This window comes from Amblyomma maculatum, chromosome 1 (assembly GCF_055883805.1).
Source record: "Amblyomma maculatum isolate TAMU_Amacu chromosome 1, ASM5588380v1, whole genome shotgun sequence".
In the NCBI taxonomy this organism is placed as follows: domain Eukaryota; kingdom Metazoa; phylum Arthropoda; class Arachnida; order Ixodida; family Ixodidae; genus Amblyomma; species Amblyomma maculatum.
In genome coordinates this window covers 311,929,125-311,957,123 of record NC_139344.1, presented here as the reverse complement: position 1 = coordinate 311,957,123, position 27,999 = coordinate 311,929,125, and the positions used below count along the sequence as shown (strand labels likewise).

Sequence of the window (27,999 nt, the reverse complement as noted above, 5' to 3'; positions counted from 1 at the left end):
GAGGTGCACTAAAGAGTATTTTGGAAAATTTCAGCTTTTATTTTGTTTCCTGCATTTCCGTTGAAAAAAAAAGTTCAACACATCCGCAATTTAAGCTCGTGGAAATATAACATGTGCATTGTTTGCTTTCAAGAGGCACAACCTTATCACTTTGCAGTGACCAATGAAAATACATAGACTGTTGGAACGCTATGTTGCAAAGAAGTCAGCGCAAAAAAACGGATGACGGAGGTCATTCTATGTGTCCTCTCAAGCAAGCAGACTATGTTTATGTGTCCTCTCAAGCAAGCAGACTATGTTCAAAGGATCACACCACGTATTACTCTGCCGACGACAGAGCAGCCATTACATTTGGCTCCTCCTACTTTCTGCCGCAAGTTCAAAAAGAGGTGGGATGTTTAGTGTGGTTTATGGGGTTTTCTAAAGCGACTCAGGCTATGAGGAAATTACATGCATTGACATCGCACAGCACACGGTTGCTTTTCTTTTTGCCTCCACTAAAAAGTGGCCACTGTGGCCAGAATTCGATCCCACATTTTTGGGCACAGTAGTCGCGCCTTAATTGCACCACCGCGATGGGGCACTGGGATGTTTAATTTGAATTAAATCAGCCACACGGGGCAACAATTTGAAACTTTAGGAATGCTTGAAGCATGTAGACAAAATCTTTTGGGTGAATCTTCAAAAAAAAAGACATGTAACCTGTACTCACCTTGTCAGTCGGCATGGTGCGCAGGGTGCCATCTTCTTTCCTGCAATGAACAACAGAATTACACACAAATCTGTGCACCCCCTGCAAAGTCGAAAAGGAGAGGCACCACATTTTCAGCTGAGTACTTTCTATGGAATTCACCCAGTTGGCTACGATGTCAAAGTATACTTGGATGTAAAATTCTTTGCAACAGAGTCAAATGTTAGTAAAGCGCACGACAGCAGCACAGCAAATGTACACACTGCATGCACCCTTGTCAATGTAGGCCAAGTGCCACTGCAAATCTGCGAGGATATGTTCACAAGGAAACTATATCCAGGGCACCATAAGGAAGTGGAATGGACCACAAGGAGAGAGTCTTAAAAATTTGGCACTCACCCCCTTTTCACCTTGCAGAAGTCAAACGCCACAGTGCGGTAGGAGACAGCCTTCTCTGTGAGGTACTTGGCATAGCGTCGAATGAACGTCGACATGTCGAAGCCAGCTGCACAGACACATGCATCACAGTCAAATGCAAGCTCCACTTGACAAATGTAAAAAAAGTGTTTCCAACAAACCCGCGTCACCAGTTGCTGAGGGGAGAAAAAAAGGACCACGGTTAGCTGGCACTGTGATACAAGCAGACGCTACCAACACTACACAAGGAGATCTGCACATGATGCGTATCTGGTACAGTGAAAAAGAGCTCACCCTGGACACCTGTTTTGTCCACAAAGGTGCCTAGCTGGAAGGTGCAGTTGCTGGATGCCAAGTACTGGGTGAACCTCTGCATGAGGGACAAGGGTTAACCCAGGTCAGCCAGCAGAACCAGCAGCCTACCTCATTGCCGTAGCACATCAGGTGGTGGATGGTGACCAGGGACTTGAACACCACCACCCAGTTGCTGTTCTGTGTGCGCTCAATCAGCAGGTTGGCCAGTTGTGGGATGGAAACATTCGGCTCATTTGTGCAATGCAGCAGGTCTGCAAACAAACATCTGCTATAGTGGCTCCTGTGTTGTACGTTGTGAGCATAAAGCGAACAAATATTCGCTCTGACTGCACTGCCACAACACATGAAACAAGCTCTGTGGACGCTCCACCTCAACATCACCCATCCTGCACTTGTAGGCACAGCCCAACCAGGAAGCCATTAGGCTGCCCGGAGAAAGATCACAGAAATGCACCAGTAGAAGAGCAAGTTCCCGCCCGATCAGTAGCATAGCCAGAAATATTTTTTGCGGAGGTGTTACATGTCGTGGTTGATAAAAATGGGCAAAAAAAAAAGAGGGGGGGGGGGGGGGGGGGGTAAAAGGAGGCGGTGAGGTGATGCAGAGACAGAGACCAGAAAATATATGCGGTGCTCTGGCACCAAAACTCCCTCTGTGTCGAATAATAAGTTTCTGAAATTTCATTTTTTTTTTAAAGCATGCATCGCTTGCATAGAAAAGGTTTTTCCTTTCCTGATTACTAAGCCACTTCTGTTGGGCCCTGTCATTTGGGTCATTTCTTTAAGTAGTTACGAAAACGATTAAGCTTATCTTAGGCCTACGCTTCTAAGCGAATAAAAATGCCCTCTCCAGAGTCACAGAGGTGCTCACATGAAACATGAAGGCATTCATCTTTAAAGCAGTTTCCTGAATTCATTTTGCATACCTGGCTTGAAAATGTACAGTACCACTAGTTTTAAAGGATCTGAAATGTTAACCAGTAATTCACAGCACAACCCAGCAATGGCTGGAACCTCAACCGCAATGTTTACACTCATTTTGGGACCTTCAGAGAGCACCTGCAATTTCCCTCTATATATTCTCTACCCTTTCAGATGTCTGTGATGGATGAGCTGCTACTAGGAAATGAGGCAGGAATTGATCACAAGTAACCCGCAGTTCCTGCATATAGCTGAAGATGAGGGCCCTCCACCATAACGTGGCACAGGGCCTTCTTGGTGTTGGCAAATCAGATCAATAAGTCAGGAAGGACACTTAACTTTTCTTCAGCCTTGTCTACTGCTGGAAATTCCCGTTGGCATTGCAATAAATGTTGCATTGGGAGGGACGAACATTGCTTTCAGCACATGGCGAGACAAGTTTGTGACACCAACCTGCCCTAGCCATAACCCATCGAAGTATCAAAGCAGGGAAGTCAACCAAGCAGATGAAATCGCCTACGCTGGAAACAGATTCGACCAAGAAAAATGACCTCCTCAAGCACTTCCGCTTTCATCTACATTAAGCTTAGTTCAAGCTGAGCTAAATATTTCAGAATATGCGCCCGCCACAGAACTTAACATGCGATCACGAATTTTCGTGTAAAGAGACGCAAACAAATGAAATGTACAAAGAAAGCGTGTTTACACAGGGATGCACTCAAGCATGCACTGACGTGCCACCGGGAATGAGCGGGGCTGCTTGCTCCAAGCGGTGGTGCACTTTTGAGCCCGACAGCAGGGTGTCACGCAGGGCATACTGGAAAGCCACCGTTCCGAAATTCGCTGCACAAACAGAAGGGGTTACTCTCCCTTGTCGCAGACGGGCGACGGAGGGAGGCGGTGGCGAGACCGCGACATTTGAGACTGCAGCACAGGAGGGTGTCATGCAGCAGTGCGCAGCTGGGGCCGGGAGGGCCGGGGGCGGTGACAGCGCGGCGGCCCTTCGGCAGTGCGCACTGTTAGGCTTATAACTCAGGGTCCACCTCGGAGCAACCGGCGAGCAGCCACAAGCGTGAGCGCCAGGCACAGAACGAGCGGCCCACTTACAGTCGAGGTGTTTCTTCTTGGGACCGATCACTTCCTCGGTGGTTGCTTTGCAGACCACCCTGGCGAGGCCTTGACCCGCTATGGTGTGCCGGGCTGCCATTAGCCGATCGTTGAGACTCTGGCCGGACATCTTCGACATAGGTGCTCGCGAACCTGGCTACGAGGACGGACCCGCAAGACAACCCTGCGACAGAAGAGTGTTGCCCCTGCTGGCACAGCGCTCCGCCGAGGCCCCAAACACACACACACCAAGCGGTGGGCAACGAGAGAAAACCGTTCACGTCAGCGCATGACGTCACGCCGGCCCTATGGTCTGCTTTGACCAATGGTGACGCTCTCCATCACCCTCCCTTTCGCCGCCCTCTTTTGCAACATTTTGCCAGCTACCGTCGCGAGCGCGGCAAAATAACCACAAGTATACAAAAAATATCCACCAGAGTTCACCACGAGGAACTTGGCGACAGCGTGTGCAGAGCACACGCGGCAAAAATTGCGAAAATGGTGCTTCGGTGCTGCAACGTTGTGGCAGAAAAGGGCGCTGGCGTTTGAAAACCAAAACAAGGCTGCGCAAAACTAGAGCTCCGCGGATGCCGGCCTCAAGGACATGCGGTGAAATCGAATTCAACGTTCATTTTGTCTCCCAGCCCCGTGGAAAATGTCACACGTGACGCGAGCAGATATAGTCGTCAGTTCAGGCGTTCAGTCGTGTCCGACTCTTCGTGACCCTATGGACCATGTCACGCCACGCTTTCCGGTCTCTCACTATCTTCTTAACATCACATAGCTTCATCTGCAATGCCTCGAGGATGCCATCTAACCATCGCGTTCGCTGCCTACCCCTTCTCCGGCGACCCTCAACCTTTCCCAACATCAAATGGGACATGCTTATTCTTCCGGTCGCGGCCAACAGCACACGTGATGTCTGCTCAAAATTTTTAGCTTTGATCAATATGGGAATGCATCCGCAGAGCGGCACAAGAAACATCTCTTCCATTTTTGTTTTAGCTGCCACTCATATCTAGCTAGTGCATTTAAGCTGACTCCAAACTTTCAAACCCAGTAAAAAAAAAAAAAAAAAAAAATCAATGGGTCCAATTCGGAATTTTCCAACTGAAATGAATTGGTCAAACCAATTGTGTTTTCGCCACCAATATATATGGACCTGACCATTTGATATGAATTGGTGCTTGAATTGGAAATAATTGGATAAAACGTGCACCATCGCTCCTGCCGGGTGGCGTTCCTTAATTGGCGCGCGTTTTCAAGTGTGACATTGCAGATGGCAGGGTCGACGTACGTCTCGACCAATCAGAACGCCGCAAAAGCGGGGCACACCACGACAGCATGAGTCATTAAAGGCTTTCGCCTTAAAAAACGGCACACACTTTTACGGCGAAAGCCTCCAATGGCTCATATTGTCGTGGACAAAGTGTGTCCCGGTTTTGCGGCTGCTGTCGCGTGGTGTTCCTTGGCGCGCTTTCAAGTATGGGATTGCAAATGACAGCTGAACGCTTGACAAGATGAGACTTCTGAAGGAAAGGTGCAGTATCTGTCACACTTTCTCCGACAAGTGTGCGTTTGGATGCTACGTACGCCACCGCTCCTGCGCCTGGTGCGTTCCTTGGAGAGCGTTCAATTGTGGGATTGCAGATGGCAGGAACGCTAGACAAAATGAGACTTCCGGAGGAAAGGCTGTCTTTCTCCGACAAGTGTGCGTTTGGATGGTACGCCATATAGACCAACACCGTGTTTACAAACAAAGGGGGCGCTCGCGGCGCCGCATCCGACTGGGGGTGAAAAGTAGGCTTAGCGTCCATAGGAATACGGAATCGAAATATTCCAAAGCAGTTTTCTCATTTCACGGGGCACCTGTGATGTCATTATTCGGTACGAAGCAACTATAGACATCCTAGAACAGATCGTCAAAATATGAAATCTCGTCACCGAGGCGAAGTATTTTTGAAATACCGCGAAACATGTGTGGGTGCAAGTTGGGAGGGCGACCCGTAGAAATGCATGTAAACACAACTTACCGGAACATTTTTTCTCATTTCGCAGAGCATCAGAAGTGGTGGCCGGTCATTAAACGTTGACCAGCGCTTTGAAGAAGTGTGTGATGAAATATATGGCGCGTCATTACGGAGGCAGTCTACTTTTAAAACTCGAATAACCTGTGTTATGAATCCAGACACCGCCAAAAGGCAAGCTGGGTGTAACGAATCGAGCAGTTTTGCTTACAGTCTGATATGCGGCCGCATAGGGTAAATAAGCTTGATAGTAATGTCGCTCCAGTGATACGTCCTAGACAGAATTACATTTAAAAAGCAGTTGTTAAACGCCATACAACCGAACGAGATTCGCGCATTGCAGCAGACGACCGCGCCGCTGGCGATACCCACCGCGGCCGCCTCTAACTCCGGAGCGTCTGCTAGCGACAGCGCAGGTTATGCATGGTCGTCTGCAACTGTGCGCTGTCAGTTTATCCTGCTGTGAACGGTTCCACAAGTCGTCAGACTTGCATTACTTGCAAGAGAATGTAGTTTGTCATGCAACATGACGTCGGGGCGTCGTACAAGACGTTCACTAAAAAATGAGAAAGGTTCAACGCTGCTGAACCGAGCAAAATGTTGCGGTAAGTTGTGTTTACATGTATTTCTATGGGTCGCCCTCTCAACTCGCACCCCCGTGCGTTTCGCGGTGTTTTAAAAATACTTCGCCTCGGTAATGAGATTTCACACTTACACGATCTATTCCAGGGCGTTCATGGTTGCTCTGTGCCGAATAATGACATCACGGATGACCCGTGAAATTAGAAAACTGTTTTGGAATATTTCACTTCCATGTATTCCTATGAGCGCTAAGCCTACTTTTCACCCCCAGTCGGCCCACGCTGGCGATAGAAGCGCCACCGCATCGTGCTTACGTCACAGCACGCCGGTCTCGAAGGAGAGCGCGCACTCTTTCTTACGGCCTTCTCAATCGCCGCGGGAACAATGGGAACGCATGTTGCCGAGCTAGTTGGTGATCCATTAAGTAAAAAAAATTAGCGCAGAAAAAAAGACAAAGGACAAAAAAGAACACACAAGACGTTTGACGAGCGCTTTCTACTACACACAAATGTTCTCGAAGTACTTAAGATCCTGATTCAATCAGCACTTGAGAATTACCATTGAGTTGCCCGGTAGGCATTGACAACAGCCATGTTATAAGGTCCGCTTCCAGTATCTGAAAACTTTTTCAGAATCCTTCTTGTCAATTAATTATGCCTAGAAAGTGACAGACAGGAACGAGAGGCCAACTCCTTATGTACACAATCCATGCAGGAAGATTTTGAGACTGCAAATTTTCTAGCCGCAAGTCGCATTTTGATGAATTGATGAATAGACAGTACAATGTGTAACTTTGAAAGTCCATAATTTTTTTTTAGTGTTTGCCGCTCTTTTCAATTATGCATAACTGTTTATGCCTATTCCCTTGATTAAATGTTATTGTTTATCTATGTATTAAACAGACTACGTCTCTCATGAATGTGTGCACGGGCAGAGGCATATTATGTTTTATTACTTTTGGGTAGCCTTACCATAATATATGTGTATAATATATGTATGACGGACATGTCATACATGTCCGTCAGTCGCGAGACTACATATACATCTTCGGTATTTCAACCGACCGATATATTTTGAACGAAGCTAGAACAGCCCACTCCCCTAGACAACTGAAATTTTAACTATATGCGTAAATATTTGTTCCTTACTCTGAATCTGAGACGCGCCATGAATTTTCGCCGGTCCTCTTTTGCTCTGAACGAAAACGGTAGCGGTTGACAGAATCTCCACCCAACAGTTCACTATGCACTCACGTCAGGTCGCGCTACATCTGCTTAAAACATTCAAAGGCACATTGCATAGCCTGGTAAATTTATTTTTGTACAAAACTTAGGGGTAAAAATTGTTGAAGTGTACCCGAAGCTTCATTCGACCGTGCACGGCCCCACTGACGAAGGCGCGCGCGTGTGAGCGGATTGTTGACTATTTTATTTTTCGTACACGATAAATGTTCGATTCTGATTACCGCCTTTGTATAAATCATAAGGGGCGAAATGTCAGGACCTGCCGGTTGCAACTGACGCGGGCGAAGCTAAAAGCGAGCGCGCGTTTCCCTTGCGCGTGAACGGCTGCTTTAGCGGTGGCGACTTAGTGGCGACCCCACCGGGGCGCGGCAGGCGGTGGAAACAGACCCCATTGGAGAGACCGTAAGTATAGTGCCTAGAATATACTGGCTAGTGTGCCGTGCGGAGGGGTATAGTGAACTAGAATACTTTCTAGTGGCGCGAACAACGGCGCTCGGGCACGCCGCTTTTCATTGACACCGCCAGATGGCGCCACTGCAACATCTTCTAGTCAACTTTTCAATGCTTTCTTGCAATGGTGCGACATAGTACCAATGGTTTTGTGCGCCTATTCAGTAAAAGTGGTGATTTTTTCCCTATGCCGACGTATGTGGACCTCCACCCATGATAGAAGGCGTTTCATTCGACATTATTCGGGTTTTCACCGTTGCACTAGGGTGAAAGCGCTCTTATTTCGCTGGCGTCTGCTACAGCTCATGCGGGACGAGTTATCGCGCACTGTAAATCATTACAGCACATAATTTGCACGGGACAGGTATTTTTCTGAGCCCTGCAGAGCCCGCTTTATTACAGAGCCAACTCAGCTGTCAGCAGCAGACTGGTAGCAGAGTGGCCAGGCATCGTGCGCACGCACGGGTTCTCGCATCTCTCCAACCACGCCGCGGTAACTTTCCTTTAGCCAATAATGACGATTATATTACACTGCGCTATTCGGTATCCACTGGTAACCAGGAATGCTCATTTTAGCGTGATATCTGCTTAGCGTTAGGAAATTTGCCAACTGGTAAAGTGAGGAGCAGCTTCAGGCTGTTACATTTGTTGTTGTTGTTTTTTTTTTTGACAAAGTGGTCATGAAAAAAAAATTCCTATGCTTTGAAACGAATCAGCCGGCGATATTCTGTGGCGTCACCATTATTCTCTGTTCATAGCAACAATATCTGTTATAAATCAACACTGTAAGCCAGGCGTTAAAATCCTTTCATCATCTCATATGCATAACATATATGCCAAAAATACATACATGAGGAGGGCAGAGCAGTTTGGTTAGGTACTTCACAGGGCATCTCCACTGCTGTTTTATTTTATTTGAGCGCATGGGACAAAAGCCATCAACAATGAGTTGTTTTGTGAAATTATTGACTACACAAACAGAGCTGAGCATCCATCTGCTCATCTTCAGGTGCATTGAAGCTTGACATTGCGCTGGTTAATGCATTTTGTGAAAAAGTGCAAGGGTAGTCAAGCAGTGATTTCAGCTGCACCAATTTGACAGTGGTCAGAGTACCCAAGTTAGCAGGTTTGCTTGGCCAGTAGCATACTGAATACAAGCTGTCAGCTTGAATTTAAACTGAAGCAAGTTGTAAACACATTCTCAAGGTCAACCACAAACTGGTATCACTTGAAGGGTGCAAAAGGCCTCTGTTGTCCTTAAAATTAGTAAAATTAGCCAAGTTTAATACATGTGACTTATCTTTTTCTTTTCAAAAAAAAAAAGATTAAAGCATTTCTAACAGTTAGTTTGAGGTAGGATTTGAGGTAGGATAGAGAGACCACAATTGTATACAGCTGCCAGCCAGGCTCACCCCAGGCAATTTTTTATTTTGAAGTTAAGTAATAGTAATTATTTTTTAATTACTAACTATTGCCTTTAGACAATAACTGGGTTTGCAGAATTTGAGAGCGCCTTCTAAAACCTCCATTTCATTTATTTCCGATAAAGAAAGCCTCATCGTTTTTCCAAGCTCTAAAGAAAGCCCGCGAAATACAAAAATTATCAGCCTGTACTGAGACTGGGCTGTTGAGTCACGACCGCCACTAATTTCTGTCACTCAAACCATACACGGTTGGGAGCACCACAATATCGTAGCGCATGAATGCGTCAGTCACGTGATATTTTTTTTTTTTTATTTCGCGGGCTTTCTAAAGAGGTGGGAAAAACTATGCACGTGAGGTTTTCTTTATCGGGAATAAATGAAATGAGGGTTTCAGAAGGGCCTCCCCAACTTTGCAAATCACGTTTATTTGAAAGAAATACTTAGTAAATTAGAATTGCAAAATGAAAAATTGCTTGCACTGTTTTTTTAATCGATATTTATTGTCTTAAGGCATCAGTAGGGTATGATATGAAGGATGAATAAATGATTAAATTAATGTACCAGCTAGAGATCCAAGGACATACCATGACTACGCGGAATTGAATTTAATTTAATCTCAGCTGTCTGCTTTATTGAGCCAGTGTAGTATTCGAGATCACGCAAACAGTCGAAGCTTTCTTCCCCGAAGTCTTACTTTTGTTCAGATTTGTTCAGACAGCCACCTGGTGCGCCAGGTGGCTGTCAGCAAGTGGTTTCTTTGGCCCATCTCAAATGGTTTATTTTTAACCCTTGGCTGAAGTTAGCTTGGACACGCGGTATAAAATATGTCGGCTATTGTTTGGTGTCACAGGCTTAATAGCAAGAATCTGCACTGAGCACAACTCTCTGCAACATCAATATTGCCCCCATCCAGCCTTGGCTTTACGGGTTTGACGGTAATATATGCCGGACAACCCGGCAAGAGTGCATAGGCACCACATCAGGTGCCAATGGCTTTTCACACGGTATATCCTCACTTTTGCCGTTGATCATATATATAGTCACGCAGCAGGATGAGATGCGGCTCGAAATGATGCTCACACACTGTCGATGTTTCTGTGAGAGGCTTTTCCTGCCTTCACAAGCTTCGTTTCCGCTTTCTGCGATGTTTGTTGTCCCTCGGAGCAGCAAACAAAGGTGACTGGAGCACCCGGATAGCCGAGCTTCGGCCTCTCGGATCAAAACAGTGCGAATTGGTCTTTTTCCTGGCCATTTCGAACTGCACATGGTGCTTTTGAAGAGCTGAGATGTCTTAGTTGCTGTGATGAAAGGCAGAACTGAAAGTTCGAGGGCAAAATTGCAAGAATGTGCAGACTGCACGGCGCGCCAAGCCTTGACTTCCCTTTGCGGACGCGCACGCGGTACTAGTAAACGTAACTGCAGCGCCACCAGCGGCGGTCAGTGGCGTCCGGCGTGCAAGAGGCGCCCATTTTCCTTCCGTTCGCGCCACTAGAAAGTATTCTAGGTGTCCGCGCCGGCGATGCCTTCCAACTTTGGCCGCCAGGGGCGCTGCTCATCGTAAAGGTGCCGTCGACGCCGTCGGCCGCCGGCGCGCCCTTGATTTGCCGCAGCTGCGCTGGCCGAGCCATCAGTGGGTTCGAGCGCTTTGGACGCGTCTACGCTGTTCTTTTGTTTTAGTCGTTCTGTTTCTTGCATTCATATGAGATAATTAAATTTTCAACGACTAATGATGCTAAAAATAAAGCATCAGGGCAGGGAAAAGATATGTTTCGTGTCGCTCTGTCGGAGTGGCTACCGCTCAGGACTAGCTAGTTTCTATGTTCGGTGTGCCATCGGACCCTGCGCAGCTTGCGTAGTGGAAGCGGCTGATTAAAAGACAGGACCGCAAGTTGACTTCAACGTGTGTTGTCTGCGAAAAATATTTTGAGGAGAGCTACATCCAGAGAACGTTCAAAGTGACAGTAAACGGCATCGTCAACGATCGAGCTCGATAGAGATAGACCACGAATAACCGTGCCAACGCTATTCGAACATTATCCGAACCATCTTCTGCCTAAGAAGACATCGAAAAGAAAGTTGAGGAACCTCTGTGACCAACCGGCCGCTAAACGACAAAAACGCAGTGCCGTAATGCCAGTGGTGCAGACGACAGCCATGCACGCACCGTCAAGGATGTTTGACAATGCTTCCAAGGAGCTGGCAGCAGAAGAGCCGAGCGAGAACTCATGCCCGCAGCAGCAGACGTGCAGATTTGAGCCTCGGGATCCGTTTGACTCAATTTACATACTTGCAACTTGGACCAAATTAACCGAAGCACCTGCTGGATCTGTAGCCTACGCGCGTTATCGTGCCTAAAAAAAAAAAAAAAAAAAAGGAACTTTGTCACTTTGTACATAGAAAAAGCGATAACTTTTGGAAGCCTGAACGCGGTTCTGTGGACACAATAGTGTATATTCTCGGAAAAGAAAAAAACAAGCGCGTACAATACAACAATATCTAAAGCTGAAGATAGAGCTATATAGGTAGAGTGCACTGGAGGGTCTTTGTTCCGAATGTGACCTGCAACCAGCTGGTTCAGGAAGCACATATCATTCATGGGAATATATTTTGCAGAAAAAGTGTCGCTTGACCGTCAACTCTGAAGGGGTTAGCTGCGCTTAATGCAAATACCAGCGGAGGCTTACACAAGATGCGCAGAAAGAAGGAAAAAGCATGCAACTAGCCAAATAAATGCTGCAACATTTCTCGCGCTCTGAGAAGAGCTAAGAGAAAACTGGCATGGAGCGCAGAACAAGTGGCTCTATTGAAAGCGCAAAATGAGGAGCTAATTAGTGAGTCTGCGGTTGAAGCTTTTTTTTTTTTTTTTTTTTTTTTTAATCCCGCGCGTGACCTATACAATTGTGACCGTACAACAACCGCTCGGCTGCTGAAACCGCGAAGCCGAAACTGGTGAAGAAAGTAAAATTAATTATAAATTACTTAGCGGTGGTAAGCGAGAAACCACGTGGAGAATTATACAGGAATATCTAGCGCATCATTAGCAAGTGAAAAAAAAAAATACCACCAAAAATTGGTATCAGACTACTTTAAAATTATTGCGGTGTCATATGTGCGGCCTTTCTCCAAAACCTTTAGCGGTGCATTTCTATTTTTTTACTTGTCTATTGTTGCTGCGCCGTTTTGCTCAAATTTTACTATATTGTAGACTTTGTAAAAAAAAAGAATCAGTGATACAATCACCACTTTTGTTTCTTGCCTTTCCTTCTGTTACAAAAGAAAGCATACCGCATAATAATCATTTATGTATGAAGCAACAATTAAGTGACTTCCTAATAAAACAAATGAATAAAGAGTAAGAACAAAAGCTGAAGTCATATGATTCAGACTGCTTGTGTTTATTGTCGCATATGCGATTTTTGAAAACATGCGCGCGTCCAATATATGTTACGAAAAAGCAAGATGGCCCTTCTTTTCTGTAGCATAAATGTGACGCTATAAAACGTCACTAACCTGATATATATCACCTTAGCAATAAGCATGACTGAATTGCGGAAACGTCGACGTAACCTATCCGAAAGCATGAGGCCCGTATACGTATTGACGTTCGTAGCACTTGACTGCGGCATCGCGATATACCATGGACCATACGAACGCTACATTCAAAGGACGTTCAAGCATCTCATAAACGGGAAGGTTGTGGAAATTGATCGCGAGCGGCCAGCGCTCACCGATGATGCCGTCCCGACGATATTTCCGACGAAGGAATAACGTCAGAAACATAGAACCGACAGAACGGTTTGTGAAGCTGATGGAGAAACTAATTTTTATAATGTCATCCAGAATCCCAACAAAAGGCCTTCGTGCTGAATCGAGAAGTGCAGAGTTTTTGAGCGAGTTCATTGCATTTCTCAAAGAATGGGAACAATATGCGGCACAATTAACATATGGTGGCGGCTTTTTAAGTCCAGGAACTGCCTTTGGAATGCGTGTAACGCTACAAAGTACACTATCGCTTATAAAATACCTCACCGCATCCCTGCAATATAAATACTTGTTGACAGCAAACTTAAGTCAAGACAGGATGGAGAATGTGTTTGGGATTGTGCGACAGTGCTTTGGCTGCAACGACCATCCGACTGTAGGGCAGTTTTTGATAATTATCATGCAATACAATCTCGTAAAGCCGCCAAAAGGAGGAAACGCATCTGCAGAAGTAGTGACTGCCCTCCTGCAACCATCTGACATCCCTAAAAAAAAAAAAAAAAAAAAATACACGAATAACTGAACTTGTTGATGGATGGTGACCCTGGCTTCTGCTGCAGAGGTATACTCGAGGAGCACAGCAGCCTGAACGATCATCAGAGCTGTGTAGAAAAAAAAAAAAGTGACAGCCGACTAATTTTTTATATAGCCGGATATGTTGTCAGGAAAATACTGAAGAAGTTTCCTTGCCCTGAATGTGCAACTTATTTCAGCACTTTGCCTCTGCAAGCTGAGTCGAACAACAATGCCTCGCTTACACGACAGTTTGACCATGGAGGCTTAGTTTATCCATCAAAACCAATTGAACAGCTGATAGAAAAGCTTGAAAACCAATTTACCGTCTTTTTCAGCCGCAACAAGCTACATGCAGAGAGTACGATTAGCTTCCTGCATTTTCTTCAGGGAAGTGAGCTTCAGGGTGTGGGCTGCGAGGAGCATGGACGTCGAATTACAACAGAAATCATCAAGTTTTATGCTCTGACTAGGATGCATTTCTTTGTGAAGGCAGTAAACAAAGAGCGCATGATAAGATGACCTCCATTTCTTTCGGAATAGTTTTATATCCGGCATCTGTTTTGGAAGCAACCCTAATATCTTATTTCGCATAAGATTTAGTCACTGCTAAATAATTAGTAATAAAGAAATTTTCAGCCTGTAAAATTGCTTCCCAGAACATGACAGTGCCCATGCGCAGTTTATATCTTCGCAGCGAGTAATTCGTAGCTTGCACATTAACGTTACTGAAAATTAATCGCTGATTATTGTAAATTCTGTCAAGTGTGTAAATGTTCTCTCACACAGTGAATTTTATTGGCATTCCAAAACAAAATAATTGCACTACTAATTTACCGTTATATATTAACATCACACACATCAGAAATCCCTTATACTTTCCTCGGTTTCGGGAAATCATTTCCAGTTAGTGGCGCATGCAGTAATACACTATCACATTCTATGACAGTGGCCGCAAAAAGCATCTCGGCAAATGCAATCCATTCAGCGCTGCACAAGTGAACTATCAGCTTTCCTGTGCGGTGTTGTGCCTGGCCAAAGCCGCCTAGAAATTCAGCCGGACGCCAAACTTCTTCGGCGAACGCCTCCTTCACAAACTTTGGATACTTCTCTGCAAAGCACCAATGCACTGGAGGCGAGCCGTACCAAAGGGACAGAAGCGACGTGTTTCAACATGCGCTGAACGTCCAGACAGCACGGCGCGCCGTGGCCATGACGGTGAACCCCTTCTCGCCCCGCAGCATATTTGAAGCGAGAGCGCAGCAAGCTCTCCCATTGGCCCTGCGAAAGTGCTGCCGTCGGATTGGACCATTTTGAGCGTCAACGGTTCTCGGCAACGGAGTCTCAAGTGCTTCCGTTCGAGACTCCGAGTGTGAGTTCGTCACGAGCGTCCATCGGGAGCAGTTCGCCCCCTGACAGTGCGGACGCGGCGGAATCTCCCCGGCCGTCGCTGCGCGAGAACAGTCGCGTACGGCTATGTTAGCTTTCGGCCCCAGAGCCGATCTTGTTGTGTAAATGCATGTAAATAGTGTATAAAGCCTTTTCTTCATCTCACCAACGCCGACTCGGATTCATCGCTACCGCCCAGGGAGCTGACAGCCCTCGTTCACGAAACGGGTGACGAGCGCTGCGTTACCAACTCCTTGGCACAACCCTGTTGACGGTGGGCTACTGTGTGATAACCCCACCGGCACAACATTGGTGGCAGTTGCAGGATCCACTGGCACAACCCTGTTGACGGTGGGCTACTGTGTGATAACCCCACCGGCACAACAGCGGCGAGGTTCCTGTATATTGTCGGCGTGATTTCATTTTTGGGAAATACTTGTGCGTGGTTGTCTGGGGCCAGAGTTGATGTGCACTCAGTCTAAAACAACTCGCCATGCAGTGCGCTGCCAATGCTACATTTAACCTGCTTAATTAATCCTCGAATCAAGTACGATATAATGAACCAGGCTTTCTCGATTCAATCTATAGTATTGCAGGTATCTGCCTGGCCTTGACACTAAATTTGCCGGTCTCACTCGCATGAGACACGCGCAAACTGTTTAAAAGTCGATAAGAAAAACAAAGCTGTCATTAGGCAGGCCTAAGCATTAGGCGCGCGAGCGCGCTACAGCGCAAGAAACGTGCAAAGTAAATTTGGAAGTCTGGTGGTTGCGTGCTTTGTTTTTCTAAAATCCGCTTTTCTTCTGCTGCATTGGCGAAATCCTTGGATCTTTTTCTGCAATATTGCAAAAATACTACAGAAGACACGCTTTCATCGCCAACAAACCCGCCGTAAACTCGGGAGCAGACCTACGCAGCGTGCGTTTCTGCGAGCGCCGCCGGCTGCCGATCCACACTACCGGAGTGATGGTGGCGCCACCTCTAGGTCGATCTCGCGGCGATATTCGCCGCGAGATCGACCTAGAGGTGGCGCCACCGGGAATGTGGAGCGGCAGCCGACGGCACTCGCAGAAACGCACGCTGCGTAGGTCTGCTCCCGAGTTTACGGCGGGTTTGTTGGCGATGAAAACGTGTCTTCTGTAGTATTTTTGCAATATTGCAGAAAAAGATCCAAGGATTTCGCCAATGCAGCAGAAGAAAAGCGGATTTTAGAAAAACAAAGCACGCAACCACCAGACTTCCAAATTTACTTTGCACGTTTCTTGCGCTGTAGCGCGCTCGCGCGCCTAATGCTTAGGCCTGCCTAATGACAGCTTTGTTTTTCTTATCGACTTTTAAACAGTTTGCGCGTGTCTCATGCGAGTGAGACCGGCAAATTTAGTGTCAAGGCCAGGCAGATACCTGCAATACTATAGATTGAATCGAGAAAGCCTGGTTCATTATATCGTACTTGATTCGAGGATTAATTAAGCAGGTTAAATGTAGCATTGGCAGCGCACTGCATGGCGAGTTGTTTTAGACTGAGTGCACATCAACTCTGGCCCCAGACAACCACGCACAAGTATTTCCCAAAAATGAAATCACGCCGACAATATACAGGAACCTCGCCGCACAGGAAAGCTGATAGTTCACTTGTGCAGCGCTGAATGGATTGCATTTGCCGAGATGCTTTTTGCGGCCACTGTCATAGAATGTGATAGTGTATTACTGCATGCGCCACTAACTGGAAATGATTTCCCGAAACCGAGGAAAGTATAAGGGATTTCTGATGTGTGTGATGTTAATATATAATGGTAAATTAGTAGTGCAATTATTTTGTTTTGGAATGCCAATAAAATTCACTGTGTGAGAGAACATTTACACACTTGACAGAATTTACAATATTCAGCGATTAATTTTCAGTAACGTTAATGTGCAAGCTACGAATTACTCGCTGCGAAGATATAAACTGCGCATGGGCACTGTCATGTTCTGGGAAGCAATTTTACAGGCTGAAAATTTCTTTATTACTAATTATTTAGCAGTGACTAAATCTTATGCGAAATAAGATATTAGGGTTGCTTCCAAAACAGATGCCGGATATAAAACTATTCCGAAAGAAATGGAGGTCATCTTATCATGCGGCTATAAAGATGTATTTATTCCCGAACTAAACACTGATATTTAAGCCCGCATGAGGCTGTTTTACTCCCCTTGTCAGAAACGACGAGTTTGCTCGGAAGACAGCACTTGGGCGAAAAGGGATTGTAATGATTATAATAGGCTACCAGTAAAGTACATTAATCTAGGTGTATTATATAATATTTAGGGTAACTATTAGGTGCAGGGAATACGCTTCCCAAACATTTGAGCATTTCTCTAAAGCAAAATGTGCTCACTAAAACTTTTACGGATGCACAGGAGCCTTCAACACCAAAAAAAAAAAAAAAAGAAAAGAAAAGCATATTGGCCCGGGTTTAACGCATGAAAGCGGCATCGGCTATGACGGATGATTGCAGAGGCTGGTTTTGGTGTCGTTTTTTTTTTTTTTTCATTATTAACACCACATTTACCACGTGGGATTGTTTATTGTGCAGTCAAATCCCACAGCAGAGGAGCGCCTTTCGAAACGGTTGTGATTGAATCCCCCGTTCTCGAAATCAGCAGTCGAGCGACCTTACCATTGAGACACCGCGACAGAGGTTTAAAAGCAAAAAAAAAAAAAAAAGTATACTTACACAACTGTATCGTGAATACAGAAGGCATAGTATGCATAGAGTGGTCTGTTCAAATTGCATTCTGCTATATGAAGCAGTCTGCGGTGGCATATGTTTCAGTAGCTGCGGTATTCCAAACAGAAACGGGAATATGCGATTTCTGAGCGCTTGCATTACCTTTCATTGACGGCAGCGACCTGTTTTGCTTTGACACGGCGGTAACGACAGTACCACTTCGTTTGAGACATTGCATGTCAAAGGATCTCAAGCGCCAAAGACCGCGATGGATGATGTCCTTATCCAAGCATGACATATGCTCGATACGGACAAGTATATATATTTTTAATGAAGCGTGGGGTTATAGACTGTTCATATTTCTTTTGCAAAAGGCATAGGTAAGCAAAAGCGCACAGGAACCGCGAAACAAACAAAAACACTCGTGTACACGCCGCATGCGCGCGCGTAAATCACTGCGGGCTGGCACGCGACGCGAAAACGCATCCACACTGAGTAGGTTTCGCCGCTGAGCCGCCAGGTGGCGACTCTGCTCGATCTCGAGGCCAGCCTAAGTAAAAAGACAAATTCCCCGCCAAAAGTATGTCACTGTGACGTCACAAGCAACGTCACGTGTTTGTTGTGCCTCACAGTTCGCAGGGGGCGCCAGGAAACTAAAGCCTCGCTCAAAGTCGACACGCAGGCTTCTATGGGAGTTACGCTACCATTTGTTCTTCTACCATGTAAGGCACGCATTCGCGCATACTGTGGTGGTGCTATAGTGCCTAGAATATACTGGCTAGTGTGCCGTGCGGAGGGCTCTCTCAATGGGAGGAGGTGTCCGCGCCAGCGATGCCTTCCAACTTTGGCCGCCAGGGGCGCTGCTCATCGTAAAGGTGCCGTCGACGCCGTCGGCCGCCGGCGCGCCCTTGATTTGCCGCAGCTGCGCTGGCCGAGCCATCAGTGGGTTCGAGCGCTTTGGACGCGTCTACGCTGTTATTTTGTTTTAGTTGTTCTGTTTCTTGCATTCATATGAGATAATTAAATTTGCAACGACTAATGATGCTAAAAATAAAGCATCAGGGCAGGGAAAAGACATGTTTCGTGTCGCTCTGTCGGAGTGGCTACCGCTCGAATCAGGACTAGGTTTCTATGTTCGGTGTGCCTTCGGACCCTGCGCAGCTTGCGTAGTGGAAGCGGCTGATTAAAAGACAGGACCGCAAGTTGACTTCAACGTGTGTTCTCTGCGAAAAATATTTTGAGGAGAGCTACATCGAGAGAATGTTCAAAGTGACAGTAAACGGCATCGTCAACGAGATAGACCACGAATTAAGCCCGAAACCGTGCCAACGCTATTCAACCATTATCCGAACCATCTTCTGCCTAAGAAGACATCGAAAAGAAAGTTGAGGAACCTCTGTGACCAACCGGCCGCTAAACGACAAAAACGCAGTGCCGTAATGCCAGTGGTGCAGACGACAGCCATGCACGCACCGTCAAGGATGTTTGACAATGCTTCCAAGGAGCTGGCAGCAGAAGAGCCTAGCGAGAACTCATGCCCGCAGCAGCAGACGTGCAGCTTTGAGCCTCGGGATCGGTTTGACTCAATTTACATACCTGCAACTTGGACCAAATTAACCGAAGCACCTGCTGGATCTGTAGCCTACTTGCGTTATCGAGCCTAAAAAAAAAAAGAAAAAAAAAAGAACTTTGTCACTTTGTACATAGAAAAAGTGATAACTTTTGGAAGCCTGAACGCAGTTCTGTGGACACTACAGTGTATATTCTCGGAAAAGAAAAAAACAAGCGCGTACAATACAACAATATCTAAAGCTGAAGATAGAGCTATATATATAGGTAGAGTGCACTGGAGGGTCTTTGTTCCGAATGTGGCCTGCAACCAGCTGATTCAGGAAGCACATATCATTCATGGGAATATAGTTTGCAGAAAAAGTGTCGCAATCGACCGTAAACTCTGAAGGGGTTAGCTGCGCTTAATGCAAATACCAGCGGAGGCTTACACAAGATGCGCAGAAAGAAGGAAAAAGCATGCAACTAGCCAAATAAATGCTGCAACATTTCTCGCGCTCTGAGAAGAGCTAAGAGAAAACTGGCATGGAGCGCAGAACAAGTGGCTCTATTGAAAGCGCAAAATGAGGAGCTAATAAGTGAGTCTGTGGTTAAAGTTTTTTTTTTTTCTTTTTTAATCCCGCGCGTGACCTAGACAATTGTGACCGTACAACAACCGCTCGGCTGCTGAAACCGCGAAGCCGAAACTGGTGACGAAAGTAAAATTAATTATAAATTACTTAGCGGTGGTAAGCGAGAAACGACGTGGAGAATTATACAGGAATATCTAGCGCATCATTAGCAAGTGAAAAAAAAAAAAAAATACCACCAAAAATTGGTATCAGACTACTTTAAAATTATTGCGGTGTCATATGTGCGGCCTTTCTCAAAAACCTTTAGCGGTGCATTTCTATATTTTTACTTGTTTATTGTTGCTGCGCCTTTTTGCTCAAATTTTACTATATTGTAGACTTTTAAAAAAAAGAAAGAATCAGTGATACAATCACCACTTTTGTTTCTTGCCTTTCCTTCTGTTACAAAAGAAAGCACACCGCATAATAATCATTTATGTATGAAGCAACAATTAAGTGACTTCCTAATAAAACACATGAATAAAGAGTAAGAACAAAAACTGAAGTCAGATTCAGACTGCTTGTGTTTATTGTCGCATATGCGATTTTTGAAAACATGCGCGCGTGCAATATATGTTACGAAAAAGCAAGATCGCCCTTCTTTTCTGTAGCATATATGTGACGCTATAAAACGTCACTAACCTGGTATATGTCACCTTAGCAATAATCATGACTGAATTGCAGAAACGTCGACGTAACCTATCCGAAAGCATGAGGCCCGTATACGTATTGACGTTCGTAGCACTTGACTGCGGCATATCGCGATATATACAATGGACCATAAGAAAAGACCGAAGAGTAAATAAAATTCAAAGTTGGATTAATGAACAGTGTAAAATATTAAGGGTATTTTCTGATACCTGTGTCACACGGACAATAACAGTCGTCGTCGATCCGTTCCGGGTTAGATCGCGATTGAGAATATAGTTCCCATAATTCAGGACAACCACCTGGGCTGACTGAGCGCTCACTCAGAAGGAAGATGCATACGATACCTTACATCCGCAATCGCGATGCGTGGATCGCAATCGAGTGGCTCTAGATCAAATAAAATTGTCATCGGAATATATTTCATAGCAATATATTGAATCCGGCCCGGACTCGATCGTTTAATCAAAGATTAACAAACTATTGCAACCAACGTGTCAACTTTAGGTGGTTTTTCTCAAATTTCTTCTCTCTCTGGATATCAGGAAGTCAATATGTGTTCTGCTTAAGACCTTATCCGGTCCAGCTGAATAAATAAAACAGATTATAGCAGACATGGACCAGACAGTATTTGTTAAACGCTTCCTCGAGCGCTATTTGAGCGTATGATTTTCTCCGCACAGTACTAGGACGGTATGAATGTCTTCCACCAAGACTGTTTTTAGACACAAAGTGCGCTTAAACCGTCAAGAGACAGGTTTCGCAGCGAAAAGCGCAGCGCGCTATCCGGACCTATAGACCTCCTTCATGTTTGTAAACAAACAAGGCGATCGAGGTGGCGCTGCTCTCGTCAGCGATCCCACGGTAGGCAAAAAGCACGACCGCGGCCGGTGTACAGTGGTTAGCCGGGGCACTGTGGCCGAGCTTGTCAAGGCAGTGTTATTGTGATTTGCAGGCGCCTTCTAGGCAGACGAAGTGACCATGTGCTAGTATTTCGTGAGCCTCAGCGATGAGAACAGAAGCGATACACTGAAAAACTCTACGTACACGGCGTGCAGCGTACGGACCCGCACGCCCTACCGATGGGGATTGGGTTCAAGGCGCACAAGAGAAGCGTTGCTGCCAGCCGAGGAAAATGAGCGACGTTGGCATCTATTTTCTGTTTTCTCCCAGAAAATTATGCATGGAACGCATCGAGAATTACAAAGCTTCGGATGCTCACAACTACTTTGAGTCGAGTAAGCTGACGGCGATATTTCTCGCTCATAAATAGCGCTCGTACCGCGTACGAATAGTCCGCTCGAAGCATCATAGCATAATCGGAGGATTCTTCACACCGAGCGGTAAATGAGCGTTCTTGGTAAGCACGAAGCACCTCGCTAGCGTCGAGCGGCTGTACGGTTAAGATGATTTAGGTCAGTGTGGCAACGGTAGCCTTGACACCACACGGTTTGCGTATCATTGCGTTATTGGTTGAGATCAGAACGCTGCGCATCTGTTATATTTGCTTTGTTCGTGGGCGGCTGTCGTCGATAAAGGTAGCAATTTTATTACGGGTAGTCGCGCTGTTAGCTTGCATTACAATTACGAGCTGCAGCGGCCACTGTGGTTCCGTGGGTTCCGGTAAAAACGTCCCAGGAACAAATGGCCCCAAACAGATGCAATGAAACGTACTGCAAAGTCGAGCTTTCCCCTTGCCTGGTGCTTGGCTTATCAGCGATGAATTACGCTCATTGTAATCAACTTTCACTGTTTTTATCTTACATTGTGTTTATTGTTTTAGCGAACATTATGTATATTTTGAACCCCGCCGTTTTATTGTTTGTTTTTTTTTTACGTTCTGTAGTTCTGTTTACTAAAAACGTAGACTGAGTTTCCTTGTGTCTAGCCGTCATAATGTATGCTACAGTGCTTTTTTCTACCCGTCCGCTTGAAATTTGCAAAACATGGCACTGATGCCGTGTGTTCGCAAAGAAAAAAAAACGTTATGGCGCCGAAATTTGTGCTGTCGAGGGCAAACACGTCTCTCGAATGTGTAATATTAGCCGGGTGATTAGACCTATATTAAAGAGCGATATTTCCCAGCTTGGAAACTGGGAACTATGCACTGTATAATACTCGCTGGATGTTATAGTGGTGGGGTTGTTTTTTTTTTTCGGTTTTTTTTTTTTCAATGCTTTCTCGCCAAGCCTTCTCCAGCTCCTGTAAATCTGTAAAGCACCCAGAGGGCATACTGCCCAAACAATAGTTGCATCTATTCTAAAAAAAAAAAAAAAAAAAAAAAAAAGGCGTCCAATAAGATGTTCAGTTTTTCGCGGAGTGAGTTCCGGGCAGATTTTCAGCCAATTTCTTCGGTGACATTTTTTCCTAGGGGCCGCTTCCTGATAGGACCTTTCTGGACGATTATTCCGGGGCTATATATCTCAGGGACTTTTTTTTCGGGACTGTATCTTCTGAGGAACTCTTTTCTGGGGCCGTTTTTACCTTCACCCGTGATTCCGTAGTTAGGGCGGCCCAGTTCGGTCTCGGCCACTGTGACCGCGTTTCAATGTAGGATAAACCCCACAACTCGCATTCACAATCAGCCGCTGTGAATACAAATAAAAGCGCTCGGCATAAATAAAAAAATGCAGCTCCAATCCAAATCAGCAGCTGTCAACGTGAAGTGGCAATCTTCATCAGGCAGTAGATTAAAATAATTTGGAGTGAACGCGGCGAAGTTTAGCCATGCAATATGGTACATCACGGATCGAGGAGTGCTACACAGATCACTTGCGTAGCAGCTCACGCGCTTACATACACAGCGAAAAAACGGGCTTGAGGAACAGTTTACAAAGGTAAAACATCTACGCATGCTCCAACAAAGAAACGCGCAGGTACATATGTTACCTGCGCACCCGCGCCCGCACCAGCACTAAAACAGTACCAAGATCCCATCACGCGTCGTAAAAAGGCCAAACTCGAGATATTCGCGACCTTTGATCCGATAGACCGCTCTGGCGTAAAGGTGAATAAGTTTCAGCTTAGCCGTGACGAAGTATTTGCCACATATTCGATGAGCAGGCGTCGGTATCCAGCCTTGGCGCTTCACCGCGGCGGCCCACCACTGTTTACGGCGACCATTGACGGCAAGAAACCTATGCAAGCTTACTAAACTTCCTCTTGTTTGTCTTTCAACACATGTCATAGCGACGCGATTAGTCGGCATGGTGCTCTGCATTCCCCGGCAGCAGCAAGCCATCGCACAATCACGGTAGGCAAAGCGACTGAAGCGTGTTTTTGCCTACCACGCGAAAGTCACTAACGACGACAGCGCCACCGCATTTTCATGACGTAGCCGGAGTGAAGGAGGTCTATATTCTAGGCACTATAGTGGTGCTCTGTGATTAGTCGAGACCTCCATGACGTCATCAAAGAGAGCCGCTGAAAAAGCGTGACGCTGACGACAACGACGAGGCTATGAAGGCTTTCGCCTTAAAATGTGTATGATCCAAAGGGTGCTGCACTCCTTGCACACCTGACTGTCACATCTGGTTACATGAGTAGTTTGCACTGTGAAGTGCCCCTTTAATTTACTAATTGCTATACTTTCTCGGAAGCTGTTTGCAGCACTGCCAAGGGCAGGGCGACTGGTCCCAATCTTGGAACCTCTTGCCTCTGTGCACTGTAACAGATATTTGTGCTGCCACTGTCAACCCCACCAATTCAGGCTGGGGAGTGTAGAATCACAATTGCCTATTATAATGCATATGAGCCTAATGGATTACTAGTTTGCTTGATTTTATTTTGTGCACAATTGGGGGGGGGGGGGGGGTGCATTGTAAACACTTGTGTCTCTTTAATACCACGCAGATGCATTGCTGCTGCATGAAAGATAGTGATTGCATCTTTCAATTTATTTTCGTTGCTGCCCCTCAAATATTTCCTAAACCTTTCACTGATGGTATTGATTTTTTTTTTTTTTTTTCAGAAAAATGTTTCATCTCGGTCTACAAGTTCAGCAGTTAGAATATTGCCTGCACACAGTAACCATCCCCTCTGCATGGAGCTTGTGCTGCTGTGACCATCCTCAAGACTGAAAGAGGCCTTAATATGTCATGAATAAAATTATTTTAATCTGCTTTGCAGTAACTAAATGTTGAGGCATGCATCTGACATATGGTTAGGTGTGTCCCCAGCAAGTGAATGCCTCTCGTACTGCGCTAGGCCCATCCGGGCCAGGAATAGCTATAATCCCTCCAGGCCCTTGACACAGATTAGTAGAACTTTTCAGCCATTTATTATTGGTTTCATGCATGTTGGGGCATAATGCATACATGCTAACTGAACATTCACAGCAAACAATGCAACATATGTGATTCAGTTGCAGTTTGCAATACAGCTGAAATATTCAATTGCATGAGACTTTTTATTATGTACGTAATACTAGGCTACGGCTGCTATAGCAGCCTGAATATTCAGCTCTTGGTAATGCAGAGCCGTCGGAATATGTTTACTCTAATGTATAATAGACACACATTTAGCGGCTGTACAACAAAAGTAGCAACCGACAAACTTTTAGCAAGCGATTGGAGCGTATGCTAAACTTCAGCACGACCCGACGACACGACTACAACGCCTTTTCACTCTTTTTTCAGGCAGACAACGCTGAACGTGGACACAATAATGTACACAGATCATGCTGACCTTTTTTTGCTACTTCATTAGTGCTCAAAACACAAATGAAAATATGAATTAAATCTTGACTGCGCCGCGTTTCAAGCGCTGCTCCGTAGACGCATTTCTCGTCGAGCAAGCTGGAAGTTGGAGTACCCAGCATGCTTTGCGCTTCGTTCACTTTGACCACCACCTATTGCGCAGTAGCAATTAGAGCCGAAGGCAGGGCTTCGCTCATTGTCTGCTACAGAGCTCTCTGTATTGGACTGAAATCCGCTTCAATTGCTAGTCTTTCGGATGAGAGTCAGAAGTGTAATCTTTTTCGCCGGTGTACCGTGCGACCACAACTTCCCAATTGATAAATTTCTATGAAGATGTTTATCTATAGATGCAAATGGTCAGGCAGCTCTGTTATCTGCCGCCGAGTGCAGCTGCTTACACAAGTCATTCGGCGATTAAGGCAACAAGAACGCTGCTTTATCACAACAGCGACCTCAAGTGCGATTTCCTTCCTGTCTAGACCGAGAGCACAGCTGCGTCTGGTCACTTCACGTTTTCTGCTCGTCCAAAATATCAAGAGTGCGAAAAGAAGACTTGCAGATTCATGTGTCAAGGAATGTTCACAGCGATGAAGAATACTCAAAGACGTATACTGCTGCAGCTGCAACTGCTCTGCAACGACTCTTCGACTCTGCAAAAAGTAGACTCCAGACGCATCTGTGCTCTCAGTCTAGACAGGAAGGAGTTACATTTTGGGTCGCCGTTGTGACAAGGCAACATTCTTGTTGCTTTAATTGTCGAATGACTCATATAAGCAGTTTCACTCTGTGGCAGACAATGGGGAGACCTGAACATTTTCGTCTGTAGGTAAACTTTGTCATAGAAATTTAAAAACCGGGAAGTTGCAATGTCACCGTACCACCGGAGGAAATGATTGCACTTTTAGCACTCATACGAAAGACTTGCAATCGAAGCCCACTTCATAGCAATATATAGTGCACTGTAGCAGATGATGAGCGATGCCCCGCCTACGGACCTCATTGCTCCTGTGCAATAGTTTCTACGGCACCCGCCAGAGGCGCTCCGCAGAGCGCCGGCAGCATGGAGAGAGATTCTAAAGAGTGGACAATCCTGTAATTGACAGATGAAAAATTAGTAGGCAATGGCCCCGCATAGAGCAGAAAGAGTGAAATCAGAAAAGAATAACTTTACTGAAAAAAATTGAAGAGGTCCCATGTTTAAAGCAAGATTAGGATGCCCTAATATGCTGATCTACAAAAACAACAAACGGAAAAAAACTCAAGATAATGACTCAATGTACAGCATATGGCAAGCAGTAAAAGCAAAACATATATGTCCTTCCTGGCTTGGACTGCACGAGATCCCGTGTAATAAGCAAATAAAAAATATTTTGTAGGAGTGGTACAATACCTATCTAGATATCAATACTATTACAAATAGTATATGCCAAGACCATGAAGTTCCAGTACATCAAAAATAGCATGAATGTATGTACTAATAGTGTAATTAGCAGAAAGTGGGATTTATGGTAGAGAAGTAAGGAAGCAGTATAGAGGAAGATAAAAAATATATAAATGAAGTTGACTAAGGCCTAAACGTCACAGATATTAAAAAGTTTAGTTTGCTTCAGTTACAACATTACATATGTGCACAATGGCAGAGGACACAACACAGTGCCTTTTTGCTATCATTTATGCCTTTAGCACTGTGGCTACGGTGCTCCACCTTAATTAGTTGTACGAAGGTTAAGAAAACAAAAAACAAATTTAAAATATTTACTAAGTAGGGTGATACCGTCCTGAAAGACAGCAACACTCTTACTGTCCTTCCAGCATCTCCTACCACAAGAAGGAGTGATTTATTTGCAACAAAGTGAACCGAGCATCTCATAAGCTCATCTACATTGCTGTCAGAGGCTGAACACCCAAGAGACGCATGCCCTGCGCCAGTGTGACTCTTGCAGCATGGAAAAGCAACAGCCTTGCCTGTGAAAAATAAAAACATATCCCAATTACAAATGTTGCTTTCTGTAACATCGCTGCTGTATATATAGGGAAATGAAAAAAAAAAAAAAAAAATGCACGCAAGCATAAAAAATGCCACAACAATGAAACAGCAGAAGGAAAAAGTTCCAACACTTGCACTTAACATGCAGCAGCCGCGGAAATCGATGCACTTATCCACATTGGTCAGGAATAAATGGGTGTATTATTTGATTGTGTGTACAACATATTTTGACACTGCATCAATCATTACCAAAGCTGCTCTCAACAATAACGCCACAAAGAAGCTGACGACAAGCACAGTGCTCCTAGAATACACTGGCAATTCCAACCTCATCTGATGGTATCCTAAAAGCACCTGTATATGACACTGTTCATCAAATAAATATTATTTGAGACAGGCACTGCACAGGTTACTGCTCTTATTTAGGAGAAGAGGGTCATAAAAAATTGCTCAGTCACAATTATTAACTCATCAAGGATCATGTGTTTTTGCATGTCCTTCTATAATATGATACTTAATTTTCTGTTCAGAGCTTTCAATAAATTTTGCTCTAGGAAACTTGATAAAATGACACCAATGATTTTTCTGGACATCAAGGAATGCAATGAGAAAAAAGTGATCACCCTAGCTATTACAGAACTCGAGCTTCCACTTTGGAAACAAAGATGCAAGCTTTTCCTCTCGTTTCCGGAATGGCATTTTCGATACACTATTAACTCATTATCTATGGCAGGCGGGATGACAATTACACACTTACTGCATTCCTTGAAGTCAGGGTAAAACCTATGGCATCCATTTTATAAAGTTTTCTGTGGGGAAATTTCTTGAAGGCTCTCCTCAAAAAAGTTACTTAGTATTGTACAGGGTGTCCTGTATTTATCTGTTCGAGTTGTGAAAAATTCTCCAGCGAAAACTACTGGACCATTCGGGCTCAAAC

At 45.3% G+C, this 27,999-nt stretch overlaps 2 protein-coding genes and 1 long non-coding RNA gene across 12 annotated transcripts in view; 1 reads left to right on the top strand and 2 right to left on the bottom strand.

The window, feature by feature from the left end:
* The window catches only part of lap (phosphatidylinositol-binding clathrin assembly protein lap), a 39,198-nt gene extending 35,418 nt beyond the window's left edge, over nucleotides 1-3,780 (bottom strand). For 2 of the 8 annotated variants that reach the window (XM_084599724.1, XM_084599819.1), the window contains exons 1-5: nucleotides 3,449-3,773; nucleotides 1,532-1,674; nucleotides 1,403-1,478; nucleotides 1,091-1,196; nucleotides 713-752 (exon numbers count right to left, since the gene is read on the bottom strand). In XM_084599724.1, the coding sequence (XP_084455850.1) occupies nucleotides 713-752; nucleotides 1,091-1,196; nucleotides 1,403-1,478; nucleotides 1,532-1,674; nucleotides 3,449-3,587 (504 nt within the window). In that variant the 5' untranslated portion in view covers nucleotides 3,588-3,773. Of the gene's footprint in view, nucleotides 1-712; nucleotides 753-1,090; nucleotides 1,197-1,402; nucleotides 1,479-1,531; nucleotides 1,675-3,448 lie in introns of all 8 variants that reach the window. The other 6 variants (XR_014706305.1, XM_084599872.1, XM_084599771.1 and 3 more) reach the window with 6 other exon arrangements.
* Nucleotides 3,781-21,140: 17,360 nt separating this feature from the next.
* On the top strand, nucleotides 21,141-24,499 carry LOC146207102 (uncharacterized). Its single transcript, XR_014706301.1, has 2 exons — nucleotides 21,141-21,616; nucleotides 24,349-24,499. It is a non-coding gene; the product is annotated as an uncharacterized LOC146207102 (long non-coding RNA).
* Nucleotides 24,500-25,881: 1,382 nt separating this feature from the next.
* The window catches only part of ArgRS-m (arginyl-tRNA synthetase, mitochondrial), a 72,422-nt gene continuing 70,304 nt past the window's right edge, over nucleotides 25,882-27,999 (bottom strand). For 2 of the 3 annotated variants that reach the window (XM_084599679.1, XM_084599682.1), the window contains one exon: nucleotides 25,882-27,040. In XM_084599679.1, coding sequence (XP_084455805.1) covers nucleotides 26,954-27,040 — 87 coding nt within the window. In that variant the 3' untranslated portion in view covers nucleotides 25,882-26,953. The remainder of the gene's footprint in view (nucleotides 27,041-27,999) is intronic. The other variant, XM_084599661.1, reaches the window with a different exon arrangement.